At 40.0% G+C, this 27,825-nt stretch overlaps 1 protein-coding gene across 3 annotated transcripts; it reads right to left on the bottom strand.

Moving 5' to 3' along the window:
• Positions 1 to 194: 194 nt before the first annotated feature.
• On the bottom strand, positions 195 to 27,254 carry LOC134618988 (uncharacterized). Of its 3 annotated transcripts, XM_063464667.1 has the most exons (6): positions 26,738 to 27,254; positions 22,370 to 22,474; positions 20,621 to 20,668; positions 10,448 to 10,996; positions 8,316 to 8,513; positions 195 to 1,309 (listed from the first exon to the last, which is right to left on the bottom strand). In XM_063464667.1, the coding sequence occupies exons 4-6, from the start codon at positions 10,603 to 10,605 to the stop codon at positions 1,255 to 1,257; spliced, it is 411 nt and encodes a 136-aa protein (XP_063320737.1). In that variant the 5' UTR covers positions 10,606 to 10,996; positions 20,621 to 20,668; positions 22,370 to 22,474; positions 26,738 to 27,254; the 3' UTR covers positions 195 to 1,254. The 3 variants fall into 3 exon arrangements, 1 of the variants encoding a protein (XP_063320737.1); XR_010091947.1 differs by having other exon boundaries at positions 8,316 to 10,996; XR_010091948.1 differs by lacking the exon at positions 20,621 to 20,668 and having other exon boundaries at positions 8,316 to 10,996.
• Positions 27,255 to 27,825: the final 571 nt, after the last annotated feature.

The raw sequence follows: 27,825 nt of genomic DNA, 5'->3' as shown, positions 1-27,825 counted from the left end.
GTTATTCGTGTGTCTGGTGCCAGATGTATCGTGAGGTGGGGATCAGGGAACACCATTAGCCCTCAAACTTGATGCTGATCACCGTGCATGTTACCTGTGGATTAAGCTCATGGTTCAGGGGCCATGTCATGATTTTTACATAAAACCTATATGTAGTAATGTAGTAATAATAAAAGATATAAGAAAATGTAAGCTCATTTTAAAATAGCGTTATAGAGGTTTTAATCTGACGAATAAAATCTTTCTATTACATGTAACATGATTCCTGTTGTTGTAATCTTCTTCTGAGCTGAGTTTAAAAATAAAAAGCTAAAAAGAAAAACTATTCTTATTCACTCATTAGGATGCATTGTCTTAAATAAATAAGATGTATTCAGAACTGATACAATTTAGTTATTTACTGGCACAAAATAACATCACAACAAATCACCCAGCACCATGGTGTGAACGGTGGGGTGCCTCAGGGACACGTAGCGGGCACACTGCGCATTTCTGTAACTTTTCAAAAACACCTACAAATTAAAGTGAAAGGATTGCGTGTGATGGTGTAACCTGTTTGGACAACCCACAAACATTCTTTTGCTTAACATAGAAGAAACAAACGACAGACAGACTCAGGTTTGAGGGGATCGAGGAGCTGTTAACACGCCTCTTTATCAATGAGGAGTGTTCAGCATATCTTCATCCTACAGGCGGGGGTGAGAGAGATATGTGTAGATTGGACACAGTTTAAACTATAATTGGATTACAGTAAGTCTATTTGAGCAAAAATCCTTAATAATCTTTAAATGTTTTGAGAGAAAACCACATGACAGCACCTCATCCACTTGATGGGAAACTTTGGATAATCGCAGGTCTTATTAGTTCATTCAGATGTAATTTCATGTGAAGCAGAGCCAGAAAAAACTGCAAGTTGAAATTTGTATATTACACCTATTTAACACCCGGTTTCAATTGTCAGTGCCAAGGGGAAAAAAACAAAAAGAAAGAAAAGAAAACATACTTCCAGAAGTTTTACATTCTGAAAAACGATGTGAAGAGAAACAACACGTTTCTCAAGAAGTGAGGTTGGCATGCCTCAACAAGTGGGTATCTCACATTTCCTGTAATCTGTGCCCCGTATCCCACGAATACAGAAATTCCTGAGGGTCCAGTGTTCCTTTCATGCAGAATCTTCGGTTTCAATGCCGCAATGAACGTGTCAGCCAGCACTCGGCCCTCATCACATGACAACAAAGTGGCAGAATCCACAGCTCAGCACAGGAGTCCTGGTGTATGAAGACCATCTGAAGTTCTGCTGTGTGTAGATCTGCAGCAGGAAACAGTTATACACAAAGAATTATAAGATACACAGATTTGTTTATAGGAACTAGTTATCTACCCACCATTGTCACAGAATACAACCAGAGCATTCTGTGCAAAGGATCACTAGTACAGACAAGTATAACTTGTAAAAGAGGATTGTATGAAAAAAAAATGATAGTAAGGAGCCTTAATGTGTTGCACTGCACTCACAACAACAGACAAGCTCTCTGTATTATTGTAGGGTCTCTACTTTACAATATAAAGCACCTTGAGGTGACTGTTGTTGTGATTTGACCTTGTTTCTACTGATAATGGAGTCTCTTTACTCTGAGAATGTTTTTTCTGACCACATGTGAATTCATTTTAATTTATCTTCTGACTTGAATCTCCTGAATGGTCATTATGTCATGGTCCCCGTGTCTGCTCGGCCGGCCCCGCAAGGCTACATGTGTTTTTGTTTATTCTTTCTCTCACCTCTTTACCTGGGCGGAGCTCACTGCGGGCTGCCGCCCTTGGCCCACACACCTGTTGCCCATTATGTGTTTGCCATTTAAGGCCGGGACGCAGACAGTCTCATCGCTGGATGATTGTGCGAGACACGTTAGTGAGCCTCTAGCCTCAGTAAAGTTTTCGTGTGTAAATCTGTGATTCAGCTTAACCGATCTTTCTTGTGAATAGTTTTCCCGGACCCGTAACCTACCCGCTGTGTGGACGCGTGTGTGAGAGAGCTTCTCCTTCCCAGATCCCCCCCCCCCCCCCCGGACCCTAGGAACCCCCAAATTCCCCCACTGTATATGTTCTGCACCTGGTGATTGCGTAATTAAAACTCTGTTTTTGGAACTGAATTCTGCTCTGTGCTTGAGTCCCTGCCATCGCTTGTGACACATTAAATATTTACAGCTCACGTTTTGATCTTGACATAAATTTGGTGCCACGCTGTATTGCACAAACTTGTTTTGTGGAACATTGCTCATCTTAAACTTACTGTGTCTCTTTGTGAAGCGAACATGATCGTACATGCTTTTATCTTTTCACATTATTGTGACTTGTTACTGGTCTCCCTCAATCGCTAGCAAAGTAAAAGTACTTGTTATACAGAACCCAATGCATTATGTACTGGATCGTCAATGTGTGCATCACTTCAAATCATTAACTGCTGCAAATGATTTTAATTATATACTGCTGGGTAGCTTAAACTATAATAAGAAAATATTAGTAACTTTATATTTATAAATAATGAAATCCTAGTAGTGGGAATAATGTGGTTAAAAAACACGTGCCTGTGAGGCAAAACCAATTAATAACAGTGCTGTAATATACTGGCAACAAAATGTTAACCTGGAAGCAATACAGTGGTAACCCTAATGGAAATTAGGGTTTAATTAAAATTATCTTAAATGCTTACTGCCAGGTACAATAGAATAAGGGGTTAACAATTAAGTAATAAGTATCATGTAACTCTGAGGTGTTTCAGAGGAAAGGACAAACATGTTTCACCATCTTACAGAAAGCAGCTATCCACTGATATCATCCACTGCAGTCTTTTTGATTACATATCAAAGTGCTACTCTTGCGTTTCCAAATTACACAGCCAAAAACTACTAAAAAAAACCATCCTTCCTCTTTTCAAGACAAAAGTGAGATAAGGAAGATTCTTTGGCTTCTAAATTTTCTATGTCTATACATGTGTGATTACCCAAATATATTCATGATTGCCGTCTGCCAGAGTGACAATATAAACCACTCACCACATTCAGGAGGCTTACAATGTCACCATATGAGCATAACAGAAACAAAGAAAACAGCTTAGAGAAGAGATCACGACAAGGGCGTAGATTTGGTTTTGGCATTGGTGGGGACGGATGATTCAACCACTGAACCCTGCCCTGTTTCTTTTTTTTTTCTTTTTGTCTTTGCTTCTTAATAAAAAGAGGAGAAATATACTTGCCTACATATCCTATTCTACATGCTTTTAAACCATTTTTTAAATCATAGTTCATAGTTTTATATGTGAATTATATAATGTTAAATTACTATTAAACAAATGACTAAGAATTTTAGACTTTAGTTTACTTCAGCCATATTCCATATAAATCAGGTATCATACAAAAATAAAAATAGCTTCAAATACAGTAATGACAATAAAAGAATATGACTTTAAGGACTTAACAACATTACTTCAGTTATAGTACACCAACATCTCTTATACAAAACTAGTCATCTAAGATTACCACAAAGTAAAAGATCTCTCACCAAAATTATGCAACAGTTTAGGCACACTATTGCCCCTATCAAATCAGTGAGCTGGGATTTTTTATTCTAAACATGAACTACTGTTACACCAACAGACATGGACTACTGGTGCCCCACACAACAACTCAATGTCCACTATGTTATTCATGGCTACATACAATTTTAGACTGATGTGGGCCAAGCCTAGCACATACTTGCCAACCTTGAGAGTCTCAAGGTTGGCAAGTATGTCTCCCTAATTCTGAGGTCTCCTCAGAATTAGGGAGACATTCAAAAGGGCTGTTGGGGGGTGGGGGTTGGGAGTGGTATACATATATATATACAAAAAACTTGAATCTTACAGTGTTTATTTATCAGATAAAATAAGTTAAATGTCACCGTTATTATTGTCCGGCCGGAAACAGGCTGGGAGTATCCAAATACAGAGGCTGCGTCCACCTGAGGACCCGGCTTTCGTGGTCTAAGTGGGCCGGGTCCTCCGAAAGCCGGGTAGGCCGGAAGTGAGCGACTGTGATGATCTAGCTTTCGGAATTACATCACGAGCTCTCTCGGTGGAGTGAAACTCGGCCGTCTGCTCCTTGCTATCTAAAATATAACAGGACGCTGGCGTAAATTCTCGACCATCTCACACTTCTGTTTAATCAGTTTTCTGTTTGACGTTTATTCAGCTGTGTGGAAACCCCCGGACGAACCCTCCCGAGGGATTAATAAAGTTTTATTTAATCTAATCTAATAACTTTAATCTCAGCCAAACCGATTTACTCACGAACAAATAAAACACTGAAAAAGGCCAAACAATAACATGTTTAAGTTATTTAAGTGACTTACATATCATGTTTATCCTGAGTAGTGAAAGACCGCGGCGGTTTGAAAACGATGTGCCCGGAGTTTGCTGTTCTCGTCGGCTCAGACATTTGAAGTTTACACAGCTACATTCTCGCCTGAAAATAGGTTTATTTTGTGACCCAGAAAGAGTAATAAGAGTAATATTAAAACTAAGTAGCTGCAGTAATAGCAGCCATTGTTGGAAACTGGAATTGGCTAGGCCAATCTGGGATATGGTTTTTCAATTTTGTTGTCTGGGTGGAAAATCGGGAGAAATTGGGGAGAATGGTGGCTCCGGGAGATTTTCGGGAGGGGCATTGAAATTCGGGATTCTCCCGGAAAAATTGGGAGTCTTGGCATGTATGGCCTAGCATAGCCTGTAACGTTATTATGACAGACACATTTTATGACTGAACTTGACTTTAAGTGACTTACAGGCTTATTTGAAAAATACTTTCTTATATCCAGGTTCTTCCTTTTTGCTGCCATCCTCCTCTCTTCCTTGCAGGTCCTCGCAGCGCAGGCTTGCCGCTGCTAAAACTAAACAGAGCTCTCTGAAAGGCACAGCCAATCACATTGGCCATATTTGTCACATGATGTAGGACTCCGGTAGAGAACGTAATTTGACTCTTTGTGCACCGCTAGGTGAATGAGATGTTGACAGATCTTTTTTTTTTCTTACAATCGGTTTTGTTTTTCTTTACAGAAAGAGATTTTATTGGTGGGGACAATTCAATAATCGCTGGATATTGGTGGGGACATGTCCCTTCCGTCCATGCCAAATCTACGCCCTTGGATCACGAGGATGACTTTTAGAAAACTCTATAGTACTGCAAATCACTTTTCAAAAACCTTTGTTTGTTAGTTACTTTTTGGCATAATGAGCCTTTTATTTTGGTGCACTTCCTGCTGATTAGGGATGTTGTACAGGGATCCAAGTGTTTGTTTGCTAACTGACTTTCTCATGAAGCAAAGTTACCTACAGTTCTACCCTGCAACTTAAAGCTTTGTGTTTAAAAAATCTGAAATGGGAACAAGGTGCTGTGTGTTTTGATTCTATCTGGGGTGTATTATGAAGTAGTTCAAGTAGTTCCAGTACAAATTATTTTTGGTGTGCACTATGGGTGTTTGACTGTACTATGATAGTGCATATAGAAATAAAAGATAATGCTGTAGTTAGTATATCTGGATTAAATATAATAGCACAAAGAATCTAAAAACGGTGAAAAGAGGGCAGATTTATCATCCTGTCCATTAAACATAAATGATTGAAGGGCTCCTTTATTCAGCCCAGCACTGCCCTCTACAGGAAAACTGAAGCTTGTGTCAATTGTGATACAATTTTGCTGTTAATACTCCGAAGTGATGAACACCACAGAGGCTCAAATTTCTTACTTATTGACTGGCCATCTAGAAATTATGAGAAAGTTTCGTAGTGTGCTGAAATTTCAAGATACTAACCTGAAATTTTGATTTACAGACTGCAAAAAACAAAAACAAAAAACAGATTATTTCTTTCCATTAAAATTTTGAGATTGGTCCGTGGTTTTTGACATCTTTTGATTCCTTCCTCAAATCAAATGTTTTGTTGATCTAGCCATTTTCTTGTGTCTTGTCTTATGTTAAATCGTCACACACAGATGCTTTAAACCTTATTAATTTGCTGTTCACTTCATAATTGGTTGCATAGATACAATTTTTCCATTTTGTTTTTCAGTGTAATTTGCCTTTTTTTAAATCAAATTATCAAAATGTTATTGAAGTGCAGAATGTCAAGGGGTGGATCAGAAACAGTGTACTCTTCAGACATACAGGCATTTTTATACTATAAATTATTTACTTTTTGGTTTATTTATTTTATTTGGATTATCATTTAATTGGTTTTATTGTTTTAATTTGTACTTATAAATGATTCCAACACCTTTCTGGATCCCGTGTTTGAAACTGTACCCCACATCAGAGCTATTGTGAGTCAAAGAAAACACCTTTTTTTTTTACAATTAGAAGCACAGAACATACATGCAAAAAGATACAAGAGCGAAAACAATAAACACAACAAGAGAATTATTATTCTGTTCATGAAATAGCTTGACTGAACAGATTGAAGCCCTTCTTCGAGAGCCCAACACTGCCCTCTACAGAGAAAAAGATGTCAGTGTTACAGGCCTGTATCTGATGTCGAACCGGAAATCTGAGAGCTCTCCAACCCACTTATGTCCCACTGCGTTTAGCTTTGCGGTACTCATTACATAGGTTAGGGGGTTGTTATCTGTATAAACTGTGAAGTGTGGGGCATAGTACAGGTAGTCACAGAATTTTTCACATACAGCCCATTTCAATGCAAGGAACTCTAATTTTCCACTATGCAGGTGGTAGCTGCGTTCTGCTTGTGTCAGAGTCCTAGATCCATAGCCAATTACTCTCAATTTCCCATGTTGACGCTGATACAGGACAGCTCCTAAGCCCTGGTCAGATGCGTCTGTATGCAATGTGAAAGGGAGGCTAAAATCGGGATATGTTAGAACAGGGGGGTTGGTAAGGAGGGCTACCAACTGTTCTAGCGCTCCCTGGTGTTTCTGGGTCCAATCGACGTGCTCTCGAGAGGGCAGCTGTGAGTGTTTGCTGTTTCTCACAGATTTTGGACACTGGATTTTGCCTGGCTTGGTCTGAAGGAGTTCATAGATTGGTTTAGCTATCCGGGAAAAATCCTGGATATACGAGCGGTAGTAGCTTAGAAAGCCTGTCAGCTTCCTCACATCACCATTTTGACAGCCTCCAGGTCTGCCGGGTCTATTTTGACTCCTTCAGCGGACACAAGCCGACCCACATATCTGACTTCTTGTTTGAAGAGGTCACATTTCTCCGGCCTCAATTTTACTCCATGTTCTTGGAGTGCCTGGAGAACCTTGCGGAGGTTCTCAACATGGTCGTCAAATGTTTTTGCATAGCAAAGTACATCATCAAGGTATGGGATGCAACATTCATCTCTAAGAGAGCCAAGCATCTCTTCCATGCTCCGCTGAAAAGCAGCTGGGGCATTTGTGAGACCAAATGGGATGCGAACCCATTCATAAAGACCCCACGGTGTTATGAAGGCAGTGAGGTGGCGAGAGCCCTCAGCTACAAAACCCTGGTGGTAAGCTTTTCCTTGATCTAGGATGCTAAACCACGAGTACCCACCCAGAGTATCAATCAGATCCTGTATCCTGGGCAGTGGGTGTCGATGGGGAACAGTCTTTTTGTTCAGAAGGCGATAGTCTATGCATAAGCGTAAACTGCCATCTTTCTTTCTGACACAGACGACTGGGGCGGCGTAAGGGGACTGAGACTTTACTATCCAGCCTTTTACCAAAAGTTCTTGAATGTACTCTTTAACCTCTTTAAAAAGTGACTTAGGGATGGATGAGTAGGTTTTCTGAACAGGGATATCATCTTTCAAGTTGATTGTCATTTGCAAACTGGGTATGCATCCTATATCACTACTGTCACGAGCAAAAGCCCCAGCTTCCTCGCAAAGCATTTTGTTAACTTTTGCCTGTTGTTCCTCATTAAGATGGCTGATGTCGACAGGAGGCTGCCATAGAGGTAAGTTGGTGTGAGTAGATGTAGAGGTGGCACTATTGGCTGTCACTGTGGGTTTAGATTCTCCTAGTGAGTCCATTGTAATCACCTTCTCAACACAATGAATACTGCCAAGGGCTGTTTTCCTTGGTAGTGTGATGTTATGTTTTGTGTTGTTGCCCACAGGTACCTCTACAAAGGGCCTCTTGGTGTTTTGCACTTCAAGCAGTCCTTCACAGACATCTAGCTCAGCAATCTGTGTGCTGTTATCATCGGGCTCAAAAAGGAAAACAGATTCAGATAGGTTCATGGCAGGTGAGACTGGACACTTAACCCAAATCACCTGACCCGCTGGAATGAGGGTGTCATACCTGCCAGTCCGCAGACGTCCACATTGTGCAGGAGCTTCATCAGCCTTGATGAGGTTTACCAGGAGCTCTGCCTTTTCTACTGGTACTGACATGGCATTGCAAAGCAGGGTGACAAGAGTCGGCATGAACCGTCCTGGTTGTTCCTGCACCAGCTCCTCCAGCACATTGAAGCCCAGCAGTGGCCTCTCCAAAACAAAACTGCTTACAAGAAAAGGCACAGTTATTGACAAATTAGGGTCTTCATTCCCTCTCAAATTAACTGTGATTGGCACCCAGCCATCAAATTGGAGAGTGTCACCATTCACAGCATGGACTTTTAACTCTTCTTCATTATCAATGATTTCATCAAGTGACCTTATAGGTGTATCCGGTAGGTATTTATTTCTCCACTCTCTGTCAATCATGCTCACTTGAGCTCCCGTGTCTAACAAAGCATTAACTGCTAAACCATTTAGATGGCACTGGGTGAGAGCTTTTCTTCCAATTAGTTTGGCTAATTTTTCACTTTTACTGTTGGGTGAGCCCCCAAGAAGTATAGCAGATTTATTTTCTTGGTTATTCTGTCTCTGGGTTGGCACTACATCATGTTTGGTGTCAGCGTCACATTTTGCCAAACTTACAGCAACAGTCTCACTGGTACTACATATGTCAGATTGGGACGGAGAGTGGGACACGGTCACTGTTTGTCCCGTGACAGGGACCGGCTCCCGTTTCCCTGACGTATTGTTTTCTTCATACAGCGTGGTGGCCTTCCTCACCGCAGTGAAAACAGTGAGGACAATCGGGACGGTCTTGTTCTATGCACTTTTCACAGCCATACTTTCTTTCTCTGTGGTGATCGGTTTTGATTTTCCTGTACTGGCTGCTTTGTTCGGCTGTTGTTTGCAGTGACTGTGTCATTTGTTCAACAATGCTTGCAAGTTTTTCGACTTTCTCTGACAGCTGCTGGATCATATACGCCTTAGGTCTTTTTCCTGCATTTTCCTCTTTCAATACAGGACACTGCGTACCATTAATCTCAACTTGTGTGCTGTGCACATTGGTGTTTCTCTGACGGGTGACTGATCCTAGACGACGCTGTCTTTCACTTTCATCACTCATTACTTTCTTCATTTGTTTAAGGATAGCCTCATCTGTGACATCGGCATCTGCAAGGAGTGGCTTTAACTCTCTACGAATGTGACTATGTTTGTGGCCCAGTCCTTGATACACAGTATGAAGAAATACATCCTGAACTGTGCTGGATGAATACTTTACATCTGAGTTGGTATGCTTTGAGGTGAGCAAGATCTTTTGTTTGAGACCTATGACTCGATACAGAAACTGTTGTGGTGTCTCACTGTCACTTTGTTTGGTGCACATGAGTTCCTGGAAAAGTTCTGTGTTGTTTTGCTCACCAAGGTGAGAATGGAGGAAGTCTTTAAGCTCCTCTACTGTCAGTTCATCCTTGTTCATTAGCATGTCTTTGAAATTACCAGGTTTGATAACTCTCATGACAGCCCTCACAATTTCGGCATCATTAAACTGTTCTTTGAGACCCTCTTCAATCTGGCGGCAGATGCTGTTATAACTGATGTCTGATCCCTGGTCTCCAATCTGGCCCCCGTGAATCTTAAACTCCCTGCGATGGAGGTAAGACAACTCTCTTAGGGACACCACCTTGTCATGTCTCATGGGTGCGTGAGTTTCAACTAAGCGGTCATTGTGTGGTGTGCTTCTACAATGAGCCTGTGATGGTGTCTGAGAAGTGAGTTGAGAACCTGATGTGGGCATGCTTAATTTTCTTAGAGAGCTCTTCGTAACTGAAGAGTATTTTTTGTAGTTCTACATCATGTTGGGAAACAGCAGTAGAGCTGGTATTCTGGGTCACACTGTCAGTTACTTCTGTACCACTATTATGACCATCTTCTAAAAACATGGCATTAGTTGGACTCACTTCAACACTGACATCATGAGGCTGAGCATTTGGACATAGATCACATGAATCATTACCAGTGGCAGCCTGTATCTGCAAATCAGAAACATGACCCTGGGTAACAGCATCAACAACATCTTTAAGTGACAATAAGTGTGACATGCCCTGATCTTCTGACTCTAATAAAGCCTTACTGCACATGAAACCACTGATGTACTCGAAGCAGCTGTCTTCATCCCCTGACTTAAGGCAAGACTGATCCACTCCTGGCACTGGACCCAGAGATTTGGCGATCTGGAACAGTTCATCAGCAGAGAGGGTGAGAAGGTCTTTCTTGATGGCCCACACCAAGCTCCTCCTCTCACCTTCCGCCATGGTTGCTTCCCTATCCCTTGCAGTGGGTCACACAATGTCAGCTTTCGTACAGTTTTTGCCTTGATGGGCGATGGTCCGAGCACCAAGCAGCACCAAGCAGTCCTTATTTGTCCTTTTCCTTACTTCTTGTCCATTACACTAGTTGTGACACATGGCCAATGCATTTCCTGCACAATCAGTAGCATCTATTCTCTGTCAGGCAGCAGCAGGAGGTGTAGATAACAACCAGCAGACTGGAGTTGTTGGTGTTTTCTTGCCACTCTTGGCCCAAAGTACCGGTATCACTGGATCAGCTCCCAGCCACAAAGGCAGGACTGATCCCGGACGAGCCCCCAGAAAACTGTTACAGGTACCAGGTGGCAGCACCTGTGGACAGCTATATATATGTGTCCTGTAAACAGGAAAGAAATGATCAGACAAGGAGACGTGGCTTGCCGTTCCTGAATACTCCGCCATTATTTATTCAAATTCATAGTTATGCACTCCTTTTATTACTTTTACAGCATTATGACTGTGTATTTACTTATTCCTAAACATAGCTCACACATTCTCCATATGTGTTTTGTTACCAACTAGACTAAAGGGGATTAACACATTCCAATGTCATAAACATGACCAATTTTCTTCTAAGACTTGGTTCAAAATGAATTCCAACAAGACAAATATATAAATCTCAACTAGTTCGGAAGAATGGTGTAATCAGCACCATCTTGACATGTGCACTGAATTCACAGAAACACTTTATGGCAGAAAACAAGGGACTACAACAATACAGAATAACGGTGGAGCCGATCACTAACATCACAGGGCATAGGAGGTGTGTGACCCAAACTAACATGCTAACCATAGCATGCTGCTAAAGCCGTAAACAAATACTTACAAAAGTCTAATTTATTGTACTACACAACGTCATGCGCTTTCAGTTTCCAACCATAATGGTTAATCTATGCTATACAATGGATGTGATTGCTGTTATACTCTATTTTGGGCACGATACGAACCTGTAAACAGGAAAGAAATGATCAGACAGGGAGACGTGGCTTGCCGTTCCTGAATACTCCACCATTATGAGAAAACAGCGCGGAGCATGCGCTTCAGGCTGCTAACAACAGGCCAAACCATGGTCTCACACTGCCACCTACTGGTACAAAAATGGAGCGTCCGCTACAAATATCCCAGGGTAGTTACCAGGTTTCCTGTTATAATTACTGTAATTATTTAGGGCATTCCCAAATGGAAATATCACTTACATTGTAAGTAGAATTACTTAAATTAATTCACATAAATGTGATCACACATTAGTGGGTATCACATCAGCACAGCCTTACATTTCATATTTCTGACACAAGAGCAGGGTTGTGCGGAGATGTTTAAAGGGGCCGGTGCTCAAAGTTAAAAGGGGCACATAGAACCAAGCTGAAGAACAACAGCCCACATTAATCAAGAATCTAATATGGAATGGCAACACATTCTCACTCCTAACTCGTCAAATGTGCGACGCATGGTCAGGCTCCCTCTGCTTCACTTATCGACGCGCCGGGTACCCCTCTCGCGTCAAGAATTGACGTGCTGGGTCCTCTTATTAAATACTATAGAGCTCCCTAAAAATTAAATACAGGCTATTCCTTTTGTATCGTTTATTGCATTGATGGAGGGAGTGATGTATGCGGTTGGGTAATGGCACAGCTAGCGACCGGGTGACTTTATTCACCCGCTTTGGATGTTATCAGTCGATACATTGGGCGTTATTATCAGAAGTCAGTCCCATAGATATGGGCCATGCTGGCCCATATCTATGGGACTGTTATGGACTAATGAAGTTACTAGTTAATAAAGTTTCCAGTAAAGTGATTAATCGCAGCCACAGATTGACAGTAAATATCCCGATTAGCTTCAATGCATCTCTAATAAATATGTGCAAGTTTCAGTGCTTCGTTTAAACTGTATGATACTTATACTGACCCAGGGTCAGTGTAAAATACAATCCTAGCTGTGTGAACAAAGTCTGGCTCCTTTAATCCTGCATGACAAACCGCAAACCTGTCACACTTGAGAGTCAGCTAGAAACCTACTGTAACGTGTGCATTATGCAAAGACTGCCAGACTCTGTAATGCTGTAAAATACAATCCTAGCTGTTTGAACAGTCTGGCTCCTTTAATCCTGACAAATCCTGACAGGATGCAGGTTTATTGAGCCTCTTTCCTGCTGGCACACCTGTCACACCTGAGCGTCAGCTAGAAACTTAGAGTAACGTTTACATCATGCAAAGACTGCCAGACTCTGTAACACTGTAAATGATCTGTGACTCATGTTAACAATTAACTTTAAAAAGTACCTCTGTGTCTGTGTGTGTGTGCTGAACATCTAGAATCACGACCAGTGTTGGGACTAACGCGTTATTAAGTAACGCGTTACAGTAACTACGTTATTATTGTGGTAACGAGCACGGTAACTAGTTATTATGCCCAAACCAGGAACGCGTTACTCGTTACTGGGATTTAGATAGGCTCGTTATTCGTTACTTCGTGTGGTGACTATCACGGAGCTTCCACAGATTCAGTAACATTAGCAAGTGGTGGAAGCCAGCAGGTGGATGAAGGAAAAGGGAGGCAAGAGGAGAGACCCGAGGTGGCCGCCGGTCCGAGTGTCAGGTGAACTGAACTTCAGGTAAGAAGTTATGACCTGCAGTCTATCTGAGTCAGATATAAACCAAGTTTAGGTGGAGTTTATTTTCGTTATGCTGACTTTTTCGTACTGCGTGCTAGCTAGGAGTTTCTATACAGCTGTGTGGGTGCTATGATGTTACTGAACTTTATTTTGTTCATACGGTTAATTATTAGAGTTGCCAACCGTCCTGTAAAAAACAGAATCATCTCGTATTCAGAGAAAATATTACGCGTTTCGTATTGAGGTGAAAAGGAACACAGTTTGTCCCGAACTTCAGCTACAATGAAAAAGACACAAAGCTGGATTTATTCTGCTGCCTCTTCTTCTCTCATTCTCTCCCCCTCCCTCTCCTGTTCCTACTTCAATCATTAAACTGATCAATGATCAGCTGATTGGCTTTTCTCTCTTGTTTGTTTATCGCCCACTTTGTGTCAGAAAGAGGAAACCAGTGGATGTCGCACTAAACAACAGCAGCACGTTTAAGCTTGATCAGCTGTTGTTAGAATTTATTTAATATTAATTTCTAGTATCAGCTGATGTTTGCTGGAGCCACAGCTGTAAAGCTGCTGGTCATGATATCGGTTTGATTATCTGGTGAGAGGGAAACATGAAGATGAGACCAGGAGATGTCCTTACTGAATCATCAGAGCTGGACAGGTGATGGAGAAACAGGTTTACCTTTTAGGTGACATGAATGAGTTGAAGGGAAGTTATGAGCTGTTTCTGAGAGACAAATAACACCAGGATCCTTTTCTATGTAGCTGACAGCTGGTAACTGTGCAGGGGCGGGTCTAGCAAAGTGTTGCCAGGGGGCCTGGTAGGGCATTAACAGGGAAAGGGGGGCACAAAGAAATACTTTTCTTTCTTATTCTCATTTAAAATGTCTAGCTTTTAAAAAATAATTATCTGAGTCTTACAACACAGAATTGATAGATTGATACATATATACCATCAGAACAGTGTACATCACTGTCACAACAGTGTTTATTTTCATTCAAAGGCTTTATGATTTTTCCTATAATGGTGGGCCGGTCTCTAGTCAAAATGCCCGGGACGATTTTTTTGTCCCAGTCCAGCCCTGTATGCAGCTAATCTGCAGTCTGGTGTTACCTACATCTTCCTATTCAGAAGGCAGAATTTCCAAGTTCTGAGTACAATCAAAAGCACCACGACTGCAGTTTTTGTGTTGGATGTAAAAAGCAGGCTAGAATCATGCGGCGGTCAACGACAGTCCAGGCGTGGGATTTCTCTCGTGGAAATATGCACATTATTTTTTCCTTTCTATTGGTAGGTGGCACAGTGCACTTGTGGCAAGTAAGCAAGCTAGAAGACTGGCAATCTCGCTGGGTATCCAGTTACGGAAGCAACACATTAACAAGAGAATTCTGAGTAAAACCAAAGTTACTTTCCCTAGTAACTAGTTACTCTAAAAGTAACGAGTAACTTGAAGTAACTGAGTTACTTTTGATAGCAGTAACTAGTAATGTAACTAAGTTACTAATTTAAAGTAACTTACCCAACACTGATCACGACTGAGTCAGGCTGCATCAGCTGAATCTGCTTTTTGTAAATATCAGTATGTTTTATTCAGGTGTGGGGAAAATACATAAGACTGCAGTGAAGCAATGTGCCAGATTAATCTGTGGCCAAAGGTATCGTACTTAAATCGGACTACTGAACCAGCCACATCAGCCTTTTGTGAGGTCTGTTTAAAGTAGACTAAAAATGAACTACAGGTTCCTGAGAAGTGGACTGTGAGCACAGAAACACATGGTCATACATACAGCTGTAGCAAGCTTACAGTAATTTTAAATAGATTTGTTACTGTGAAGGATGTAAATCACATCAGATCTTAAATATTTACAGTTAATGAACATATTCATATTTAATTGAAATATGAACAAATTATCTTTTGATTGCTGATTCCAAGATGGTCTTTATGGAAAACCTGTTTGGCTTTTTGTCATTTTAATTCTCTTTTCAGTTTGCCAGAACAGTTCTCCACAGTCACTGTCCACGTGGGTCAGTGGGACCAAGAAGTACTCTGACCAGCAACATCCAGCAAGACCCAGACAACGTTTTCTATCTCCCAGCTGGAGTTTTTGGTTTGTCTGTGACTGGAGAGTCAGATTTTTGTTGAGGCTGGAGGAACAGCCTCACACTTGCAGAGGTAATTCAGTTTGCAGAGATCCCTCCCACCCTGGCTTTTATGTGGTAGATTTCTTATCTGAAACATTAATATTTCAGTGACTGCTGCTTATACCACAGGTTAATACACTCTACAGATCCCTGATGGGAGAATCGTTACCTCTGCCAACAAAGAAGCCTGGTGGATGCTTGTTTACAGTCTGATGATGATGGGACCTCATGCTCTGCATCTTCAAAGTTTGTCTCTTGATTATTATTCATACACAGTAATGTGAAGTATGCTCATATCTAGTATAACTGGACCAACCTGGTGCTCTTCATTTATGGAGGCTGTTTGAGTCTGAATGTTGGATGTTATGTATCTCGTGTTCTCTGGGCTTTGTTGTCCTATATGATGATGCTCGTCTGCACTGCACAGAGGAAATCAACTGACAGAGGTTTGTCCAGTGCAGTGTTATGAAATGTATATTTTACATCTTCTATGTTTACAGATGTGTTTTTTCTTGACAGAGGCTCTGCAGAGGTTAGACAAAGCAGAGAAAATTACAATTCTGAGCTCTCATCAGAGGCTGCAGATAAACCATACACAGCTAAAATAGAAATAGTTGTGAGTTTTAGAATCAAATGTTTTTTATAGAACCACATGTTTTCCATAGTATGTGCTTTACATTTTACTTTGATTTACTGGGATAATTGTTGCCTGACGTTCAGCAGGAATGGAGAAATGGGATAAAAGGGAGATGTTTTTGCTGTTTTTTGTAATTACATGAGTAAATCTTCAATATTATTTATTTGCTTGGTTATTTTAGGAGTGTTTCTGAGTGGAGGAGAGAGGCGTCATCATCCAGCTTCAAAGAAAACATCCAGGTAAAGTGACGTGGATCAGGGGATAAACTTGTCCCGGCTTTCAAAGGAGATGCTCTTACAGAGAGACTATCTGAGCCATCCTTAAATGATAGTGCTTTCAAATACACAAACATTTTAAAGGACAAAAATGAACATCCAACTTTGACTGTAATACGAATATTGCATGTGTGTTTTCAAACTGTTCATCAGATGGGCAGGATATCACTATTGGACTGTCTAACCTGCCAGAGCAGCATTCAGTGACCACCACACATGAGCATGTTCCTGCAACATTCAGCATCTGATCCTTCATCTGTGTGCTTCTGGTTTTGGTAAGTAGAGTTATCTAACTACAGTAATTCTAAAATTATGCCATCCATTTCTAACGGCCTGGTTACTTCCTGTCAGTTACTTTAGAAACCATGTGGTCACCTGACCTTACACTGTTTCTTCTTGTTCCCCTTAATGTTGAAGTGTCATTCTGACATCACCAGAGACAGCCCCGCCCACCTCAGGACCTCGCCGTTGGTCATGATGATTATAATGATGACAGCGAGCGGAACTAAGACTGTAAAAATCCAAGGCAGAATGTTTAGATGCTTTCTAATTATTAATGAATACTGAGAGCCTCAGGGGGGTACCTCATTTGTTACCAACAAAGTTCACCAAACTCACACAGTTTACATTCTGTATGTGTTTTCATCTTTACCAGCCACCCTCTAACAGCAATTAAGAAAACAAACCTTAAAAATCGTTGTTTTTCTCTTTTGTAATTGATTATAATTCAGTGAAAATACTGCACTGCTTCCCTTTGTTTCATCACACATTGCTTTAAGTTTTTCAGTGTCCAGTTATTTTTTTACTGCTGTTTGAATTCACTGTATGGACTGCTTGTCTTCCTGTTTGTAACCGCTGCCTGTTTTTGACTAAAGATTTGGATTTCTGACTTTAACACAGCCTCTGCGTGTCCTCCCTTTGTGTCCTCTTCCTGTGTGATTGTGTAACTTGTGTCACAGATTCATTTTATTAACAGCTTTCCCACAGTAAGTTGCATCATCATTCACTCACAGCACATTTGAGAAAGATTCAGATTAATACAGCGATATTAAAGTCAGAATTATCCTGACAGTGTGCCACTGTAAAGTATCTTTCATGAGGTACGTTTTAAAGTTCAGTATTTCAAAGCAGGAGTTATGAAGAATCATATTGGCATTAGGACTGTAACAATATGAGATTTTCATGTATTTACAAAGTCTAATTTTTCTAATTATGTTAGAAAATTGGAAAATATGCAATTAATAATGCTGTTGGTCAAATTCATGTATAACTTTTAGTATTTTTTGCATATTAATTATCCTGAAATAGAGATGGTGACCCTAACTGTACAGAAGCATACTAAACAACTGACAATCTAACATACATTATTGGTTTGAGCCGTCATGCACAGTGAGTCTGATCCTGTGCTGTGAGAGTATGACAAGTATGTTTCTGGTCAGTTTGGAAGAAATAACATAACAATGTTAGTCTTTTTTTTCTATTTTCTTTTTCTTTTATAATTGAAACTGTGATCAAAGCTACTTCTGTAATACTTCAGCATGTAATAATACTGACAGTCCAGGGCATTGTGGTTTGTTGAGCTAGGGTTAGCAATTCAGACATATGTAATCAGTATTACTCTTGCTGGATATAACAAACACCTAGGATTTTGTATTATAATTCAGTTTTCATTAAATATTCATATTCAGTATCAGTCCTTTTATATTATAACCACGTATCCACCCAGGGTCATGGTGGGGCAGGGCTCTGTCCTGGGATCCTTGAGTGAAAGGTAATGTACACCTTGGACAGGTATCCAGTCTATCAGAGTTGTTTTAAATATTTAGTTCAAAAATATTAGTGGAAACAAAAATCCAACTAAAAAATTAAACAGCAACAGTCTAAATTTAAAGTGCATTCTAAACCCCTCTTCAATAAATTATATGAATGTGCAAAGAGTCATTTGGGACTGTAAAACGTGAACTACAGAACCCAGAGTCTTCATCATTAAATCTCTAGTTGCTTCATTTTTCTATTTTATATCAGATACTTTAAAGGTTTTAGTAAAGTTGCATTGTCATGGTGAGGCAAAGTGTTTTATGTGTGTGTGCGTGGGCGTGTCATGAACTGCTATAAAAGGCCTTTAATTGAACAAAGCGGGGTTTGAGTTCGAGTTACGGCAGACTGTCGCTACTTACAAATGGAACGCAGCCTTCCTACGGCGGACAGCTAATAACAGGAATCGGACGCGCGCGGTAGTCCACCCTAGTCCACAGCAACCACCATAGCAACCGCCTAGCATGTCTTTAAAAACATATTCTGTCTTCATAACTATCACAAACGTGAAATGATTTGCAAAGCGTGAAAGTGTTACAGCTACAGAGAGCTATGGCGGTATCTTTGGAAGCTGTTTACATAGCTAATAATATACATAACCATGGAGACAGAGTCAGTTACATGAGCTACCGGTGCATGTTTACTACAGTGAATAAGTTGATTGTGTGCACAGCGTCCACACGCTGCACGGGTTAAAGACATTACTTCAGTATGTTTTCATATTTATATATGTTTACTTTCTGTTGACCATCACCTCAGGTTCACCATTACAGCTTCAGCCTACAAATGGGCGCTGTCTAAATATGAACACATTCAGAAAATAAAGTCATTTACAAACATTCATGTCTCAGAAATAAGCACAGTTGTTCATGTTTGTCGTTATAGTTTTACTTGCAAAGAATTCTGAACTTCACATTGTGTGTCTAATCAAAGAACATTTGATAAGTCTGAGTCATTCCTTTGCCCTATGAGAGCTGGAAAAAAAAATCCTGACAATTACAGTTGAGCAAACTTCAGTGAAATCTTCAAATAGTACAGACAGGTAGAAATGGGATCAGATTAATCTGTGCTTAGTCAAAAGCAGATACCTCCTTCTCGCTTCTGTCTATCCGAGATTTTTCTTGGTCTGCCACTTAGAGCCTTAACTTGAACTGAGCCTGTGGTCTTCCATTTTCTCAATATGTTCCTAACTGTGGAAACAGACAGCTTAAATCTCTGAGACAGCTTTCTGTATCCTTCCCCTAAACCATGATGGTGAACAATCTTTGTCTTCAGGTCATTTGAGAGTTGTTTTGAGACCCCCATGTTGCTACTCTTCAGAGAAAATTAAAAGAGGAGGGAAACTTACAATTGGCCCCCTTAAATACTCTTTCTCATTATTGGATTCACCTGTGTATGTAGGGTCAGGGGTCACTGAGTTTACCAAGCCAATTTGAGTTCCAATAATTAGTTCTAAAGGTTTTAGAATCAATAAAATGACAACAGTGCCCAAATTTATGCACCTGCCTGATTTTGTTTAAACAATTATTGCACACTTTCTGTAAATCCAATAAACTTTATTTCACTCATATATCACTGCCTGTGTCTCCTATGTGATATATTTAACTGACATTTTTTATTGTAACAACCACTGTATCTCTATCAATTAAACCTGGTCTGAGGGCTGCCATTTAAATTCCGTTATTTCTCTAAGAAATGTTGGATCTCAATAATGAATGTGTTACAGTTAAACTGACCTGTGTCAGTGTAAATGGCTCATTTGGGACATAGAAACCTTTAAATTAAATCCCATCACCTAATATCTAGTGTCAAACAATATCAAAGATGTAAAAGCTGTTTAGAGTCAGAATTTATAAAAACTGTGATTGTAAATAAATTCAAACAAGTGAGCTTTTCTTTGTTGAACATCAACACTGTGACCTCTTAGAGTGTAAGCTTTACTTCAGCACAACCAAAAACTGAGTTGTAGAAGCCATCACTCCAAATGTCTTTTGATACCTTTTCAGTACACAGCCTAAAGCTCTTCTCCGACTTCTTCTACTATCAGCTTTGTCTGCTGGTTTGAAGACAACAGACCACAAAAAAGACAATTTAGTCACTTTGTCTGTATCATGCAGCTCAAATGTGTCGTGTAACAATGTTGAATAGCCATCATTATGCTTCTCGTGTATCAGTAGGATTGTACTGTACAGCATCTCATTGATATGTGAGGAATGCTTATGTAATACAATAACAGCGGTCTGGTCTTACATCATTAAAATATAAAGGGCAGGAGTTTTTTTATATTTTTTATATTTGTATTATATTTTATAGCTGACAGATATTCCTAAATAGATAGAATAAATAGCTGGATGAACATGAAAAATATGTCCATTATTACAAATGACCATGAGAGTCACAACAATAAAATCAACTAGACACTCAAAAGACATCCTTAAATGCCCTTTAGGTGGCAGAACAAATGAACAGTTAATCGCTTACTTGAGATGAAATCTGCTCAGCTACTTTGGTCATTTTGATGTTCTCATCCTGTGGACAACAACGTACATGGATGCAGGTTTATTGTTAAGTTTTGTAAGGTTTATTTACTGAATATATCCAGCTCCACTGTGATCCTGAACTGGATAAGCACTTAAGAAAATGTGTGAATAAATGGACATACATCAGTTTACTATATTTATCCAAACAGACTGGACCAATAATGCTTCACTGAGTTAGAGACTTTAACAGTCTTTTCTATGTAAGAATGTCTCGTGCTGATATACCTGCAAACTTGACAACAAAGGTTTTTCAGACTGCATGTAGCTGTCCTCTATGTCAGCTAACACATTTACATTTATGTCACACTTATTTCTGCTTTCCCATTTTTATCAATATTACTCACATTTTGATTAGATACCTTTAGTTTGTAAATGATCAGATTACATAATTGGAATACAATGTATTCAATTCAGGGTCGCAGGAGGATAAAGCCTATACAGGACAAAGACAGGCTGTCAGTTTATCACAGGGCTAACACAATACGTGTGACAGATAATGCACTTAAATGTCTGATATTTCTAATAATCAGTGTTGGTCAAGTTACTTGAAAAAAGTAATCAGTAACTAATTACTGATTACTTCTCCAAAAAGGTAATCCCGTTACTTTACTAATTACTTATTTTCAAAAGTAATTAATTACTTAGTTACTTAGTTACTTTTTAAAAACACGATTTACAACCTGAATAGGTAATAAAGCGATAGATCTTTCAGCCCAATTCTACTTTTTCTACATAATCCATCATACAAAATGTAATCAAATGGAAAAGTCTCTTTTTAAAACTTGTTTTATTAGTTTTAATCTTTTAACTTTATGCATCAAGCAAAAATTTAATTATATGCAACATTCTCTGACTGGAAGAAATTTGTTTAACATTTAAACCTATTTTCTGCACATTCCAGCATATAAAATAAAATATTTTTTGTGTTTACACTCAGTCTTTCAAATAGATGCAAGTAAAACACAGCAGAAAATAAATAAAATCAAAGACTAGCGGTCCTGTTGCTCTATTTTCACCTGTAAAGCAGGAGTGGGGTAGGTGGAGGTTTGCCCTGGAGCAGGTGTGCCGCGGCGGTCAGTGGAAGAATCCGCGAGTTTCTCTGTGAATTTCCGTGGTACGGAAATACGTGGTAGCGCGCTCGGTGCTTGCTTGGAAGTTTAGGGGTTTTTTTCACTGTAAAAAGACGTTTTCTTCCCACGCACAACGGACACTAATGTTTTTGTCACTTTTTATGGAATCAAACTCAAAGTAAGGTCAGTACTTCCAGGCTTTAAACGCTGCACGCTCATACTCTCTCCCGCACTCGATATATTATCCATTGTTGATCTGCACACAGCTGTTGTCACGAACGTCGCACTCGCTTACGTCACTGTCATGAGACATTCTCGCAAAAAAATCACGGTTTTAGTAACGCAGTAACGCAGCGTTCCTACGGGAAAGTAACGGTAATCTAATTACCGTTTTTGCAATAGTAATCCCTTACTTTACTCGTTACTTGAAAAAAGTAAGCGGGTTACGCGTTACTGTAATCCGCTTACTTTTTTACTTTTTATTAGCCCATCTCTACTAATAATAATCATAATTATGATTATTATTTAGAATATTATTTAAAGGTTTCTTTATAAATATATTTAAAAATTTTTAACCCCTCGAATATAAACGTGAGCTGTTTCAGATTCTGAGCTCTGACCTCAGTGACCAGGCTGTGTCCTCACTGCAGCTCCTTCTTGGAAGGACTTCTGCTTCTTTTCTTCCCCCAGTGTTGACCGCCTGCCCTCAAAATAATGTACTGTACCTAAGGAACAAAAAAGGACAAACACTTGCCTTCATTTAAGAAAGTACACTCATACACAGGTAATCCATGGAAACACACTAGTTCACCCTTTGGGAGAAATCAGGTCCTGTGAAACATTTTTGTAAATGAACATCATGGAGAATGAATGGAATAAGTTCTTCAGGTGACTCAGCAGTCCCACACTGACAAATAAAACTTCTGAGGAAGAACAATCTGGATTTTTTGATTTCCACTCCAGTTCTGGTTTAAACTATTAAGGATTAAATGACAGTTTGCTTTTCTGAAATCTGTGTTAAACAACAACAAACATAAATTAGTAACAAAAATATAGTGGAGCAGAGGCAGTACAGGCTTTACACACCAGCATCAGTCATAATGCTAAATTTGCATCTCCAAATGTTTCTGATCCGTCTTCAACCTGTTTTTAACAGAGAAAAGTCCCACACTCAATGCAGCCTGTCTCCATCCTGATTCTAGATGTTCAGCACACACACAGAGACACAGAGGTACTGTTCAAAGTTTGGGGTTAACCTGACTCACTGATTATTTACAGCAGGGGTCGGCAACCCTGGGCACAAAGGGTTAACTGATGGCATGACCATAGCTGGACTGGCCATCGGCATTTGCCCGGTGGGCCGATGGGGTTTTTTCGTTTTTTTGTTGTTTTTGTTGTTTTTGTTTTTGTTTTGTTTTTTTTGGGGGGGGGGGGGGGGGGGTGCAACGGTATAAACAATGAAAGGTGGTGGAATGTGTAAAAATAACTTCATTAGGCACAAAACGTAGTGAATTAATTTGAAAAGGTGCATTAAAAATAAATTGTAGGGCCAGCGGTGAACATGGCAAATTAGCTCGCATAGACACATTAGTTGTACCGCTTCTTAATGACGGTATCTTAGCTAATAACCCCAACTACCAGATTCAACTTGTAATTGGTTAAAAATAACTTAGCTTACCAGTGAGAGGGACATTGTTAGCGGGCAGTTTTTTCAAGCGATGTTGAAATTTCCGACACTTCAAATGCTTCAGGAGCCTTTCGCTCAGCGCAGCATCAGCACCAAGGAAATACACTGATACATCCGTAGACTCCAGACAGAATTCACAACGCGTTTTTGGGAATTTCAGGTGTATGGATCAATGTTTTCTTTACTGATCAAACCAGAAAGCTTTAATGAGCAGCTGGATTTGTCTCACATTAACTGGCTGAGTTAAGGCAAGTTAACCCAACATCGAAATGCAGCTGAATGAAGTGAAAAGCTCGACTCTGTGGGGGTCAAAGTTTGCATAACTATGAACATAGCTGCAATCCATAGCTGTGTGTGTTCATGGAGCTTGCTTGCATGTCCATCACCTGCTGGACATCACTACCTGACAAGTTTAACTGTCTTCAGAACATTGCAGAGGCCTTATTGACAGTATTTGGCTCTACATATCTGTGTGATTTTGTGTGATTCTGTGTGATTTTCTCTCACACGAAGAGTGTCCTCAGGTAGCCGTCTGAATGCTGGACCTCTCTGAGATCTGTATCTCTGAGTGGGAGACCAGAGATCACATTAACATGTGTATCCCTGTATTAACAAACATGCCATATTGGCCCAGTTTATTTATCTTATCATTGTTGTGAGGAGACCATAAATAGCATTTGCATTTTGTTGTACACTTCATTTGCTGTTATGGAGTTCTTCTTATGGATAAAAATTGTCTCTTTTTTATTTCAAAATAGCTGATAACTATTTGCTGATAGCTGCCAACATCTGTGAACAAAATATAATTCTATAACGTTAGTCTATATATGTCTTGATGCATTCTCAATCATCCAGGAAAGTAAATCTCCAAAAGTTGATTCTGTTCATCTGGACGTAGCGTTTTGTGGGAGAAGCGTTTCTGAAGACGTCACTTGGATGAGTGACGAAACGTTTCTCCCACAAAACGCTACGTCCAAATGAACAGAATCAACTTTTGGAGGTTAGTCTATATAGTGTGTAATTGTTCATATAGTGCGTTATTAAATGTATTGCTAATGCAATCATATGGCACATTGACTTCTGAGGAAATTTTAGATGGCACTCATCAGAAAGGTTGCTGACCCCTGATTTACAGCATTACAGAGTCTGGCAGTCTTTGCATAATGCACACGTTACAGTAGGTTTCTAGCTGACTTTCAAGTGTGACAGGTTTGCGGTTTGTCATGCAGGATTAAAGGAGCCAGACTTTGTTCACACAGCTAGGATTGTATTTTACACTGACCCTGGGTCAGTATAAGTATCATACAGTTTAAACGAAGCACTGAAACTTGCACATATTTATTAGAGATGCATTGAAGCTAATCTGGATATTTACTGTCAATCTGTGGCTGCGATTAATCACTTTACTGGAAACTTTATTAACTAGTAACTTCATTAGTCTATAACAGAAGATAACATTTCTGTCCTAACATCGTTTAAACAGTAACAGCTTTACTACAATATAAGCTAACGTTTACACCGTAACTTTAAGCTAGCACCATAAAGACGTATTATCTACACAGGGCTCGCAAAATTTCTAAATCCCTGGTAGCCCTTCGGGCAGGGACTCTTCAGTTTTTGGTAGCCCGAAATAAATTTAAGTAGCCCGAATAAAAAAAATTTTTTTTGTGTGTTTTGTTTCCTGTTTTGTTTCCATTACAATATTATACTTTAATGTATAATATTGTAACGGAAACAAAACATTAATCAAAAAATTGTTGAAACACAAATTACAATATTGTATAAAAATTACAATCATCAACTCAAATACTTGGTTGTAATTGAACAGAAATTTCTATGAACTTGTAAGAACTGTAGAATATGAATCAGTCTGTGTCAGATCCTGAATTTGAAATTTCCACTGAAATCACAGGTAAGAGGCAAGTGGAACCACGATCTTGGCCTTTTGCTTTTCGAAGTTTGCAAAGACTGCTACATTTTGCCAGTGGTAGTTCACTCTTTGCAACATAGTAGGCTGTTCTAAACAGATTTTTCAGGATTGATTTTTAATATGTTATTTGCAGACTGTGCAGACTGGCTGTCACTTCTTCACCCTGACCGGTCTTATTTGGCTCAGCAGAACTAAAATATATATCCTGCTGCCTTTACACATGCACTCACATAACGCTCAGCGATTCTCTGCGCGATCAACCTCTCACATGTTTAAGCTTGCTGCGGGAGATTTCACTTGTCATGTTTGCATAGTAAACTAACGATTGATAAGTCGATGTCAGAGGAATTGGTGCGCAAATTATCATCACTCACCAATCAGTACTGTCGCTCTCTATACACAGTTCGCGCGATTGCAAAGTGAAAGCAAAAAACAAGCGCAAATTCAAATGCGATTTCAATATGTCACATATAGGGCTGCTCGATTATGGCAAAAATGATAATCACGATTATTTTCACTGAAATTGAGATCTCGATTATTTGACAATATTTATTTAACAATAACAATGTATTGAATGATGGCTTTAAAGATTGTCAAAAATAGTATAAAATAGTGTGCAAATACTGATAAGAGTGCAAATGTTTGCAATATAAAAAATAAAATGTAAACATCTATGTTTAGTAAACTTTGCCATGTCGCTCTGTGGTGCAGCTAAGACACCAAAGTTTACACACTATGTCTACTTGATCCACGTCTGACTCCGCGAACCCATAATGTTTCCACACCACTGAAGGGTTTTTTACCTCTCTTTTCAACCAACGGCAGTCACTCTCCTCTCCAAATAACTTCTGCTTAGCTTTCCGAGCTTCTCTCGGGTCCTCTTAATTGTTGTGACGTGTGTTCGAAACGCAGAGAGGTGCGCTCGATTTGCCACACGGAGCAGCGCGAGAGTAAAGCACGAGGGAGGTGCTAATAATTGGCTCAGTCATTTTTAATGATCGTTGAAAGCCCAGATCGTAATTTGGATTAAAATTCGATTAATTGAGCAGCCCTAGTCACATATTGACAGTGGTTCACCGATGCCAATGACATATTTACCCAGCTACATTTCCGAAAGAATGCAACAGCATTGACATATATTTTTCCTTCCTATGATAGCCAGACGGGCAGGGCAGGGATAGATTCTGGTAGCCCGACTGGAATAATCGCTAGCCCCGGGACGTCGGGCTAGCGATTTTGCGAGCCCTGCTACAAATGCATCTTAAAGCTGTTATATTAGCACTCGTTACTAACATAACCACGTTAACATTATCGACACTCGCTGACTTTTAATAGTCATTCTATAAATGCTGTCCGTTTGAATGACCTTACCTGTAAACACTGTATAGCCACCGGATTCCAGCCAGAGTGGATTCCGGAGTCTTCCCTCGCTCCTGTTAGTGATCCTCCATCTGGATGGAAAACTCATATCCGAAAACTAGCTTTACTTTGTTGTCTCGGTCAACTTTGCTAGCGAGAGCAGCAGGAGTAAAACATGAACATGCAGTCGAGTCTTAATAGCTTACTTAATACTGGGGCACTCGTTTTGGCTGCAATTGTAATTTTTATATTTTATATTTACGTTTCTGGTCGGTGACAACTCGTATTTCGACTCTCCTTTTTCTTTTTAGCAATAAATCTTTTCCAGCCGTAAGGGAGAAGGAGGCCGACTAGCCCTCTCGGTCAAATGGAGTCAGCATAGAATCTGCAGGGCCAGTACGCCAGCATCAACTTTTCCAGCCGTAAGGGAGACGGGAGGCCGCCGCACCCCCTCGGCCAAAGCCGTTTTTTCTCACCTCCGCGGTTGAGCAGTTTAAGCGTAAGGACTAGCAAAGGTGCCCTGCGCCATATATGGGGCTCGGCTCTCTGGCAAGGCTGAAGTCACCAGACAACCGTAGCGGGTTTCGCAGGGCACTGGGGCGGCGAGGGAGAGTAAGAGGCGGCTAAAGCAACCCCCTCTCCCAGCCTACCTGCCTGGTGGGTCTGACATGAGTCGCGGACCAGCGACTTTCACCTGTTGGTAATAATAATAATAATAATAATATTTGGTGTGCGTTGATACATTTTTATCATAACATTTTATGCTTTGTTAACTACTTTTATGTATTATGATTGTCAAGGTTTTATAATTGATACGTGCCAGGTCCTTTCTCTTTTCTGTCCAATCTCCTTTTTTCTATTTTATTTTTTGTCAAGCACCTTGGTATACCATGTTTTTTTAGTGTGCTTTATAAATAAACTTTATTATTATTATTGTAAGCAGCGACGAGGTGCTCCGGCATTTCATTGAAGTGACCTCCAAATCAGGCAGTCAAAATGGAGATTTGAACCACCGACTTTCACCTCTGCAGTCTCCATTCTACCGCACTGAAGTAAACTTTCACGACTCAACTTTGGCAGCGCAGCATGGGTTTAAGACG

The sequence above is a fragment of the Pelmatolapia mariae genome, linkage group LG3_W (genome assembly GCF_036321145.2).
Source record: "Pelmatolapia mariae isolate MD_Pm_ZW linkage group LG3_W, Pm_UMD_F_2, whole genome shotgun sequence".
Classification (NCBI taxonomy): Eukaryota; Metazoa; Chordata; class Actinopteri; order Cichliformes; family Cichlidae; genus Pelmatolapia; species Pelmatolapia mariae.
The sequence above is the reverse complement of the archived record's forward strand: the minus strand, read 5'-3'. Positions and strand labels throughout refer to the sequence as shown.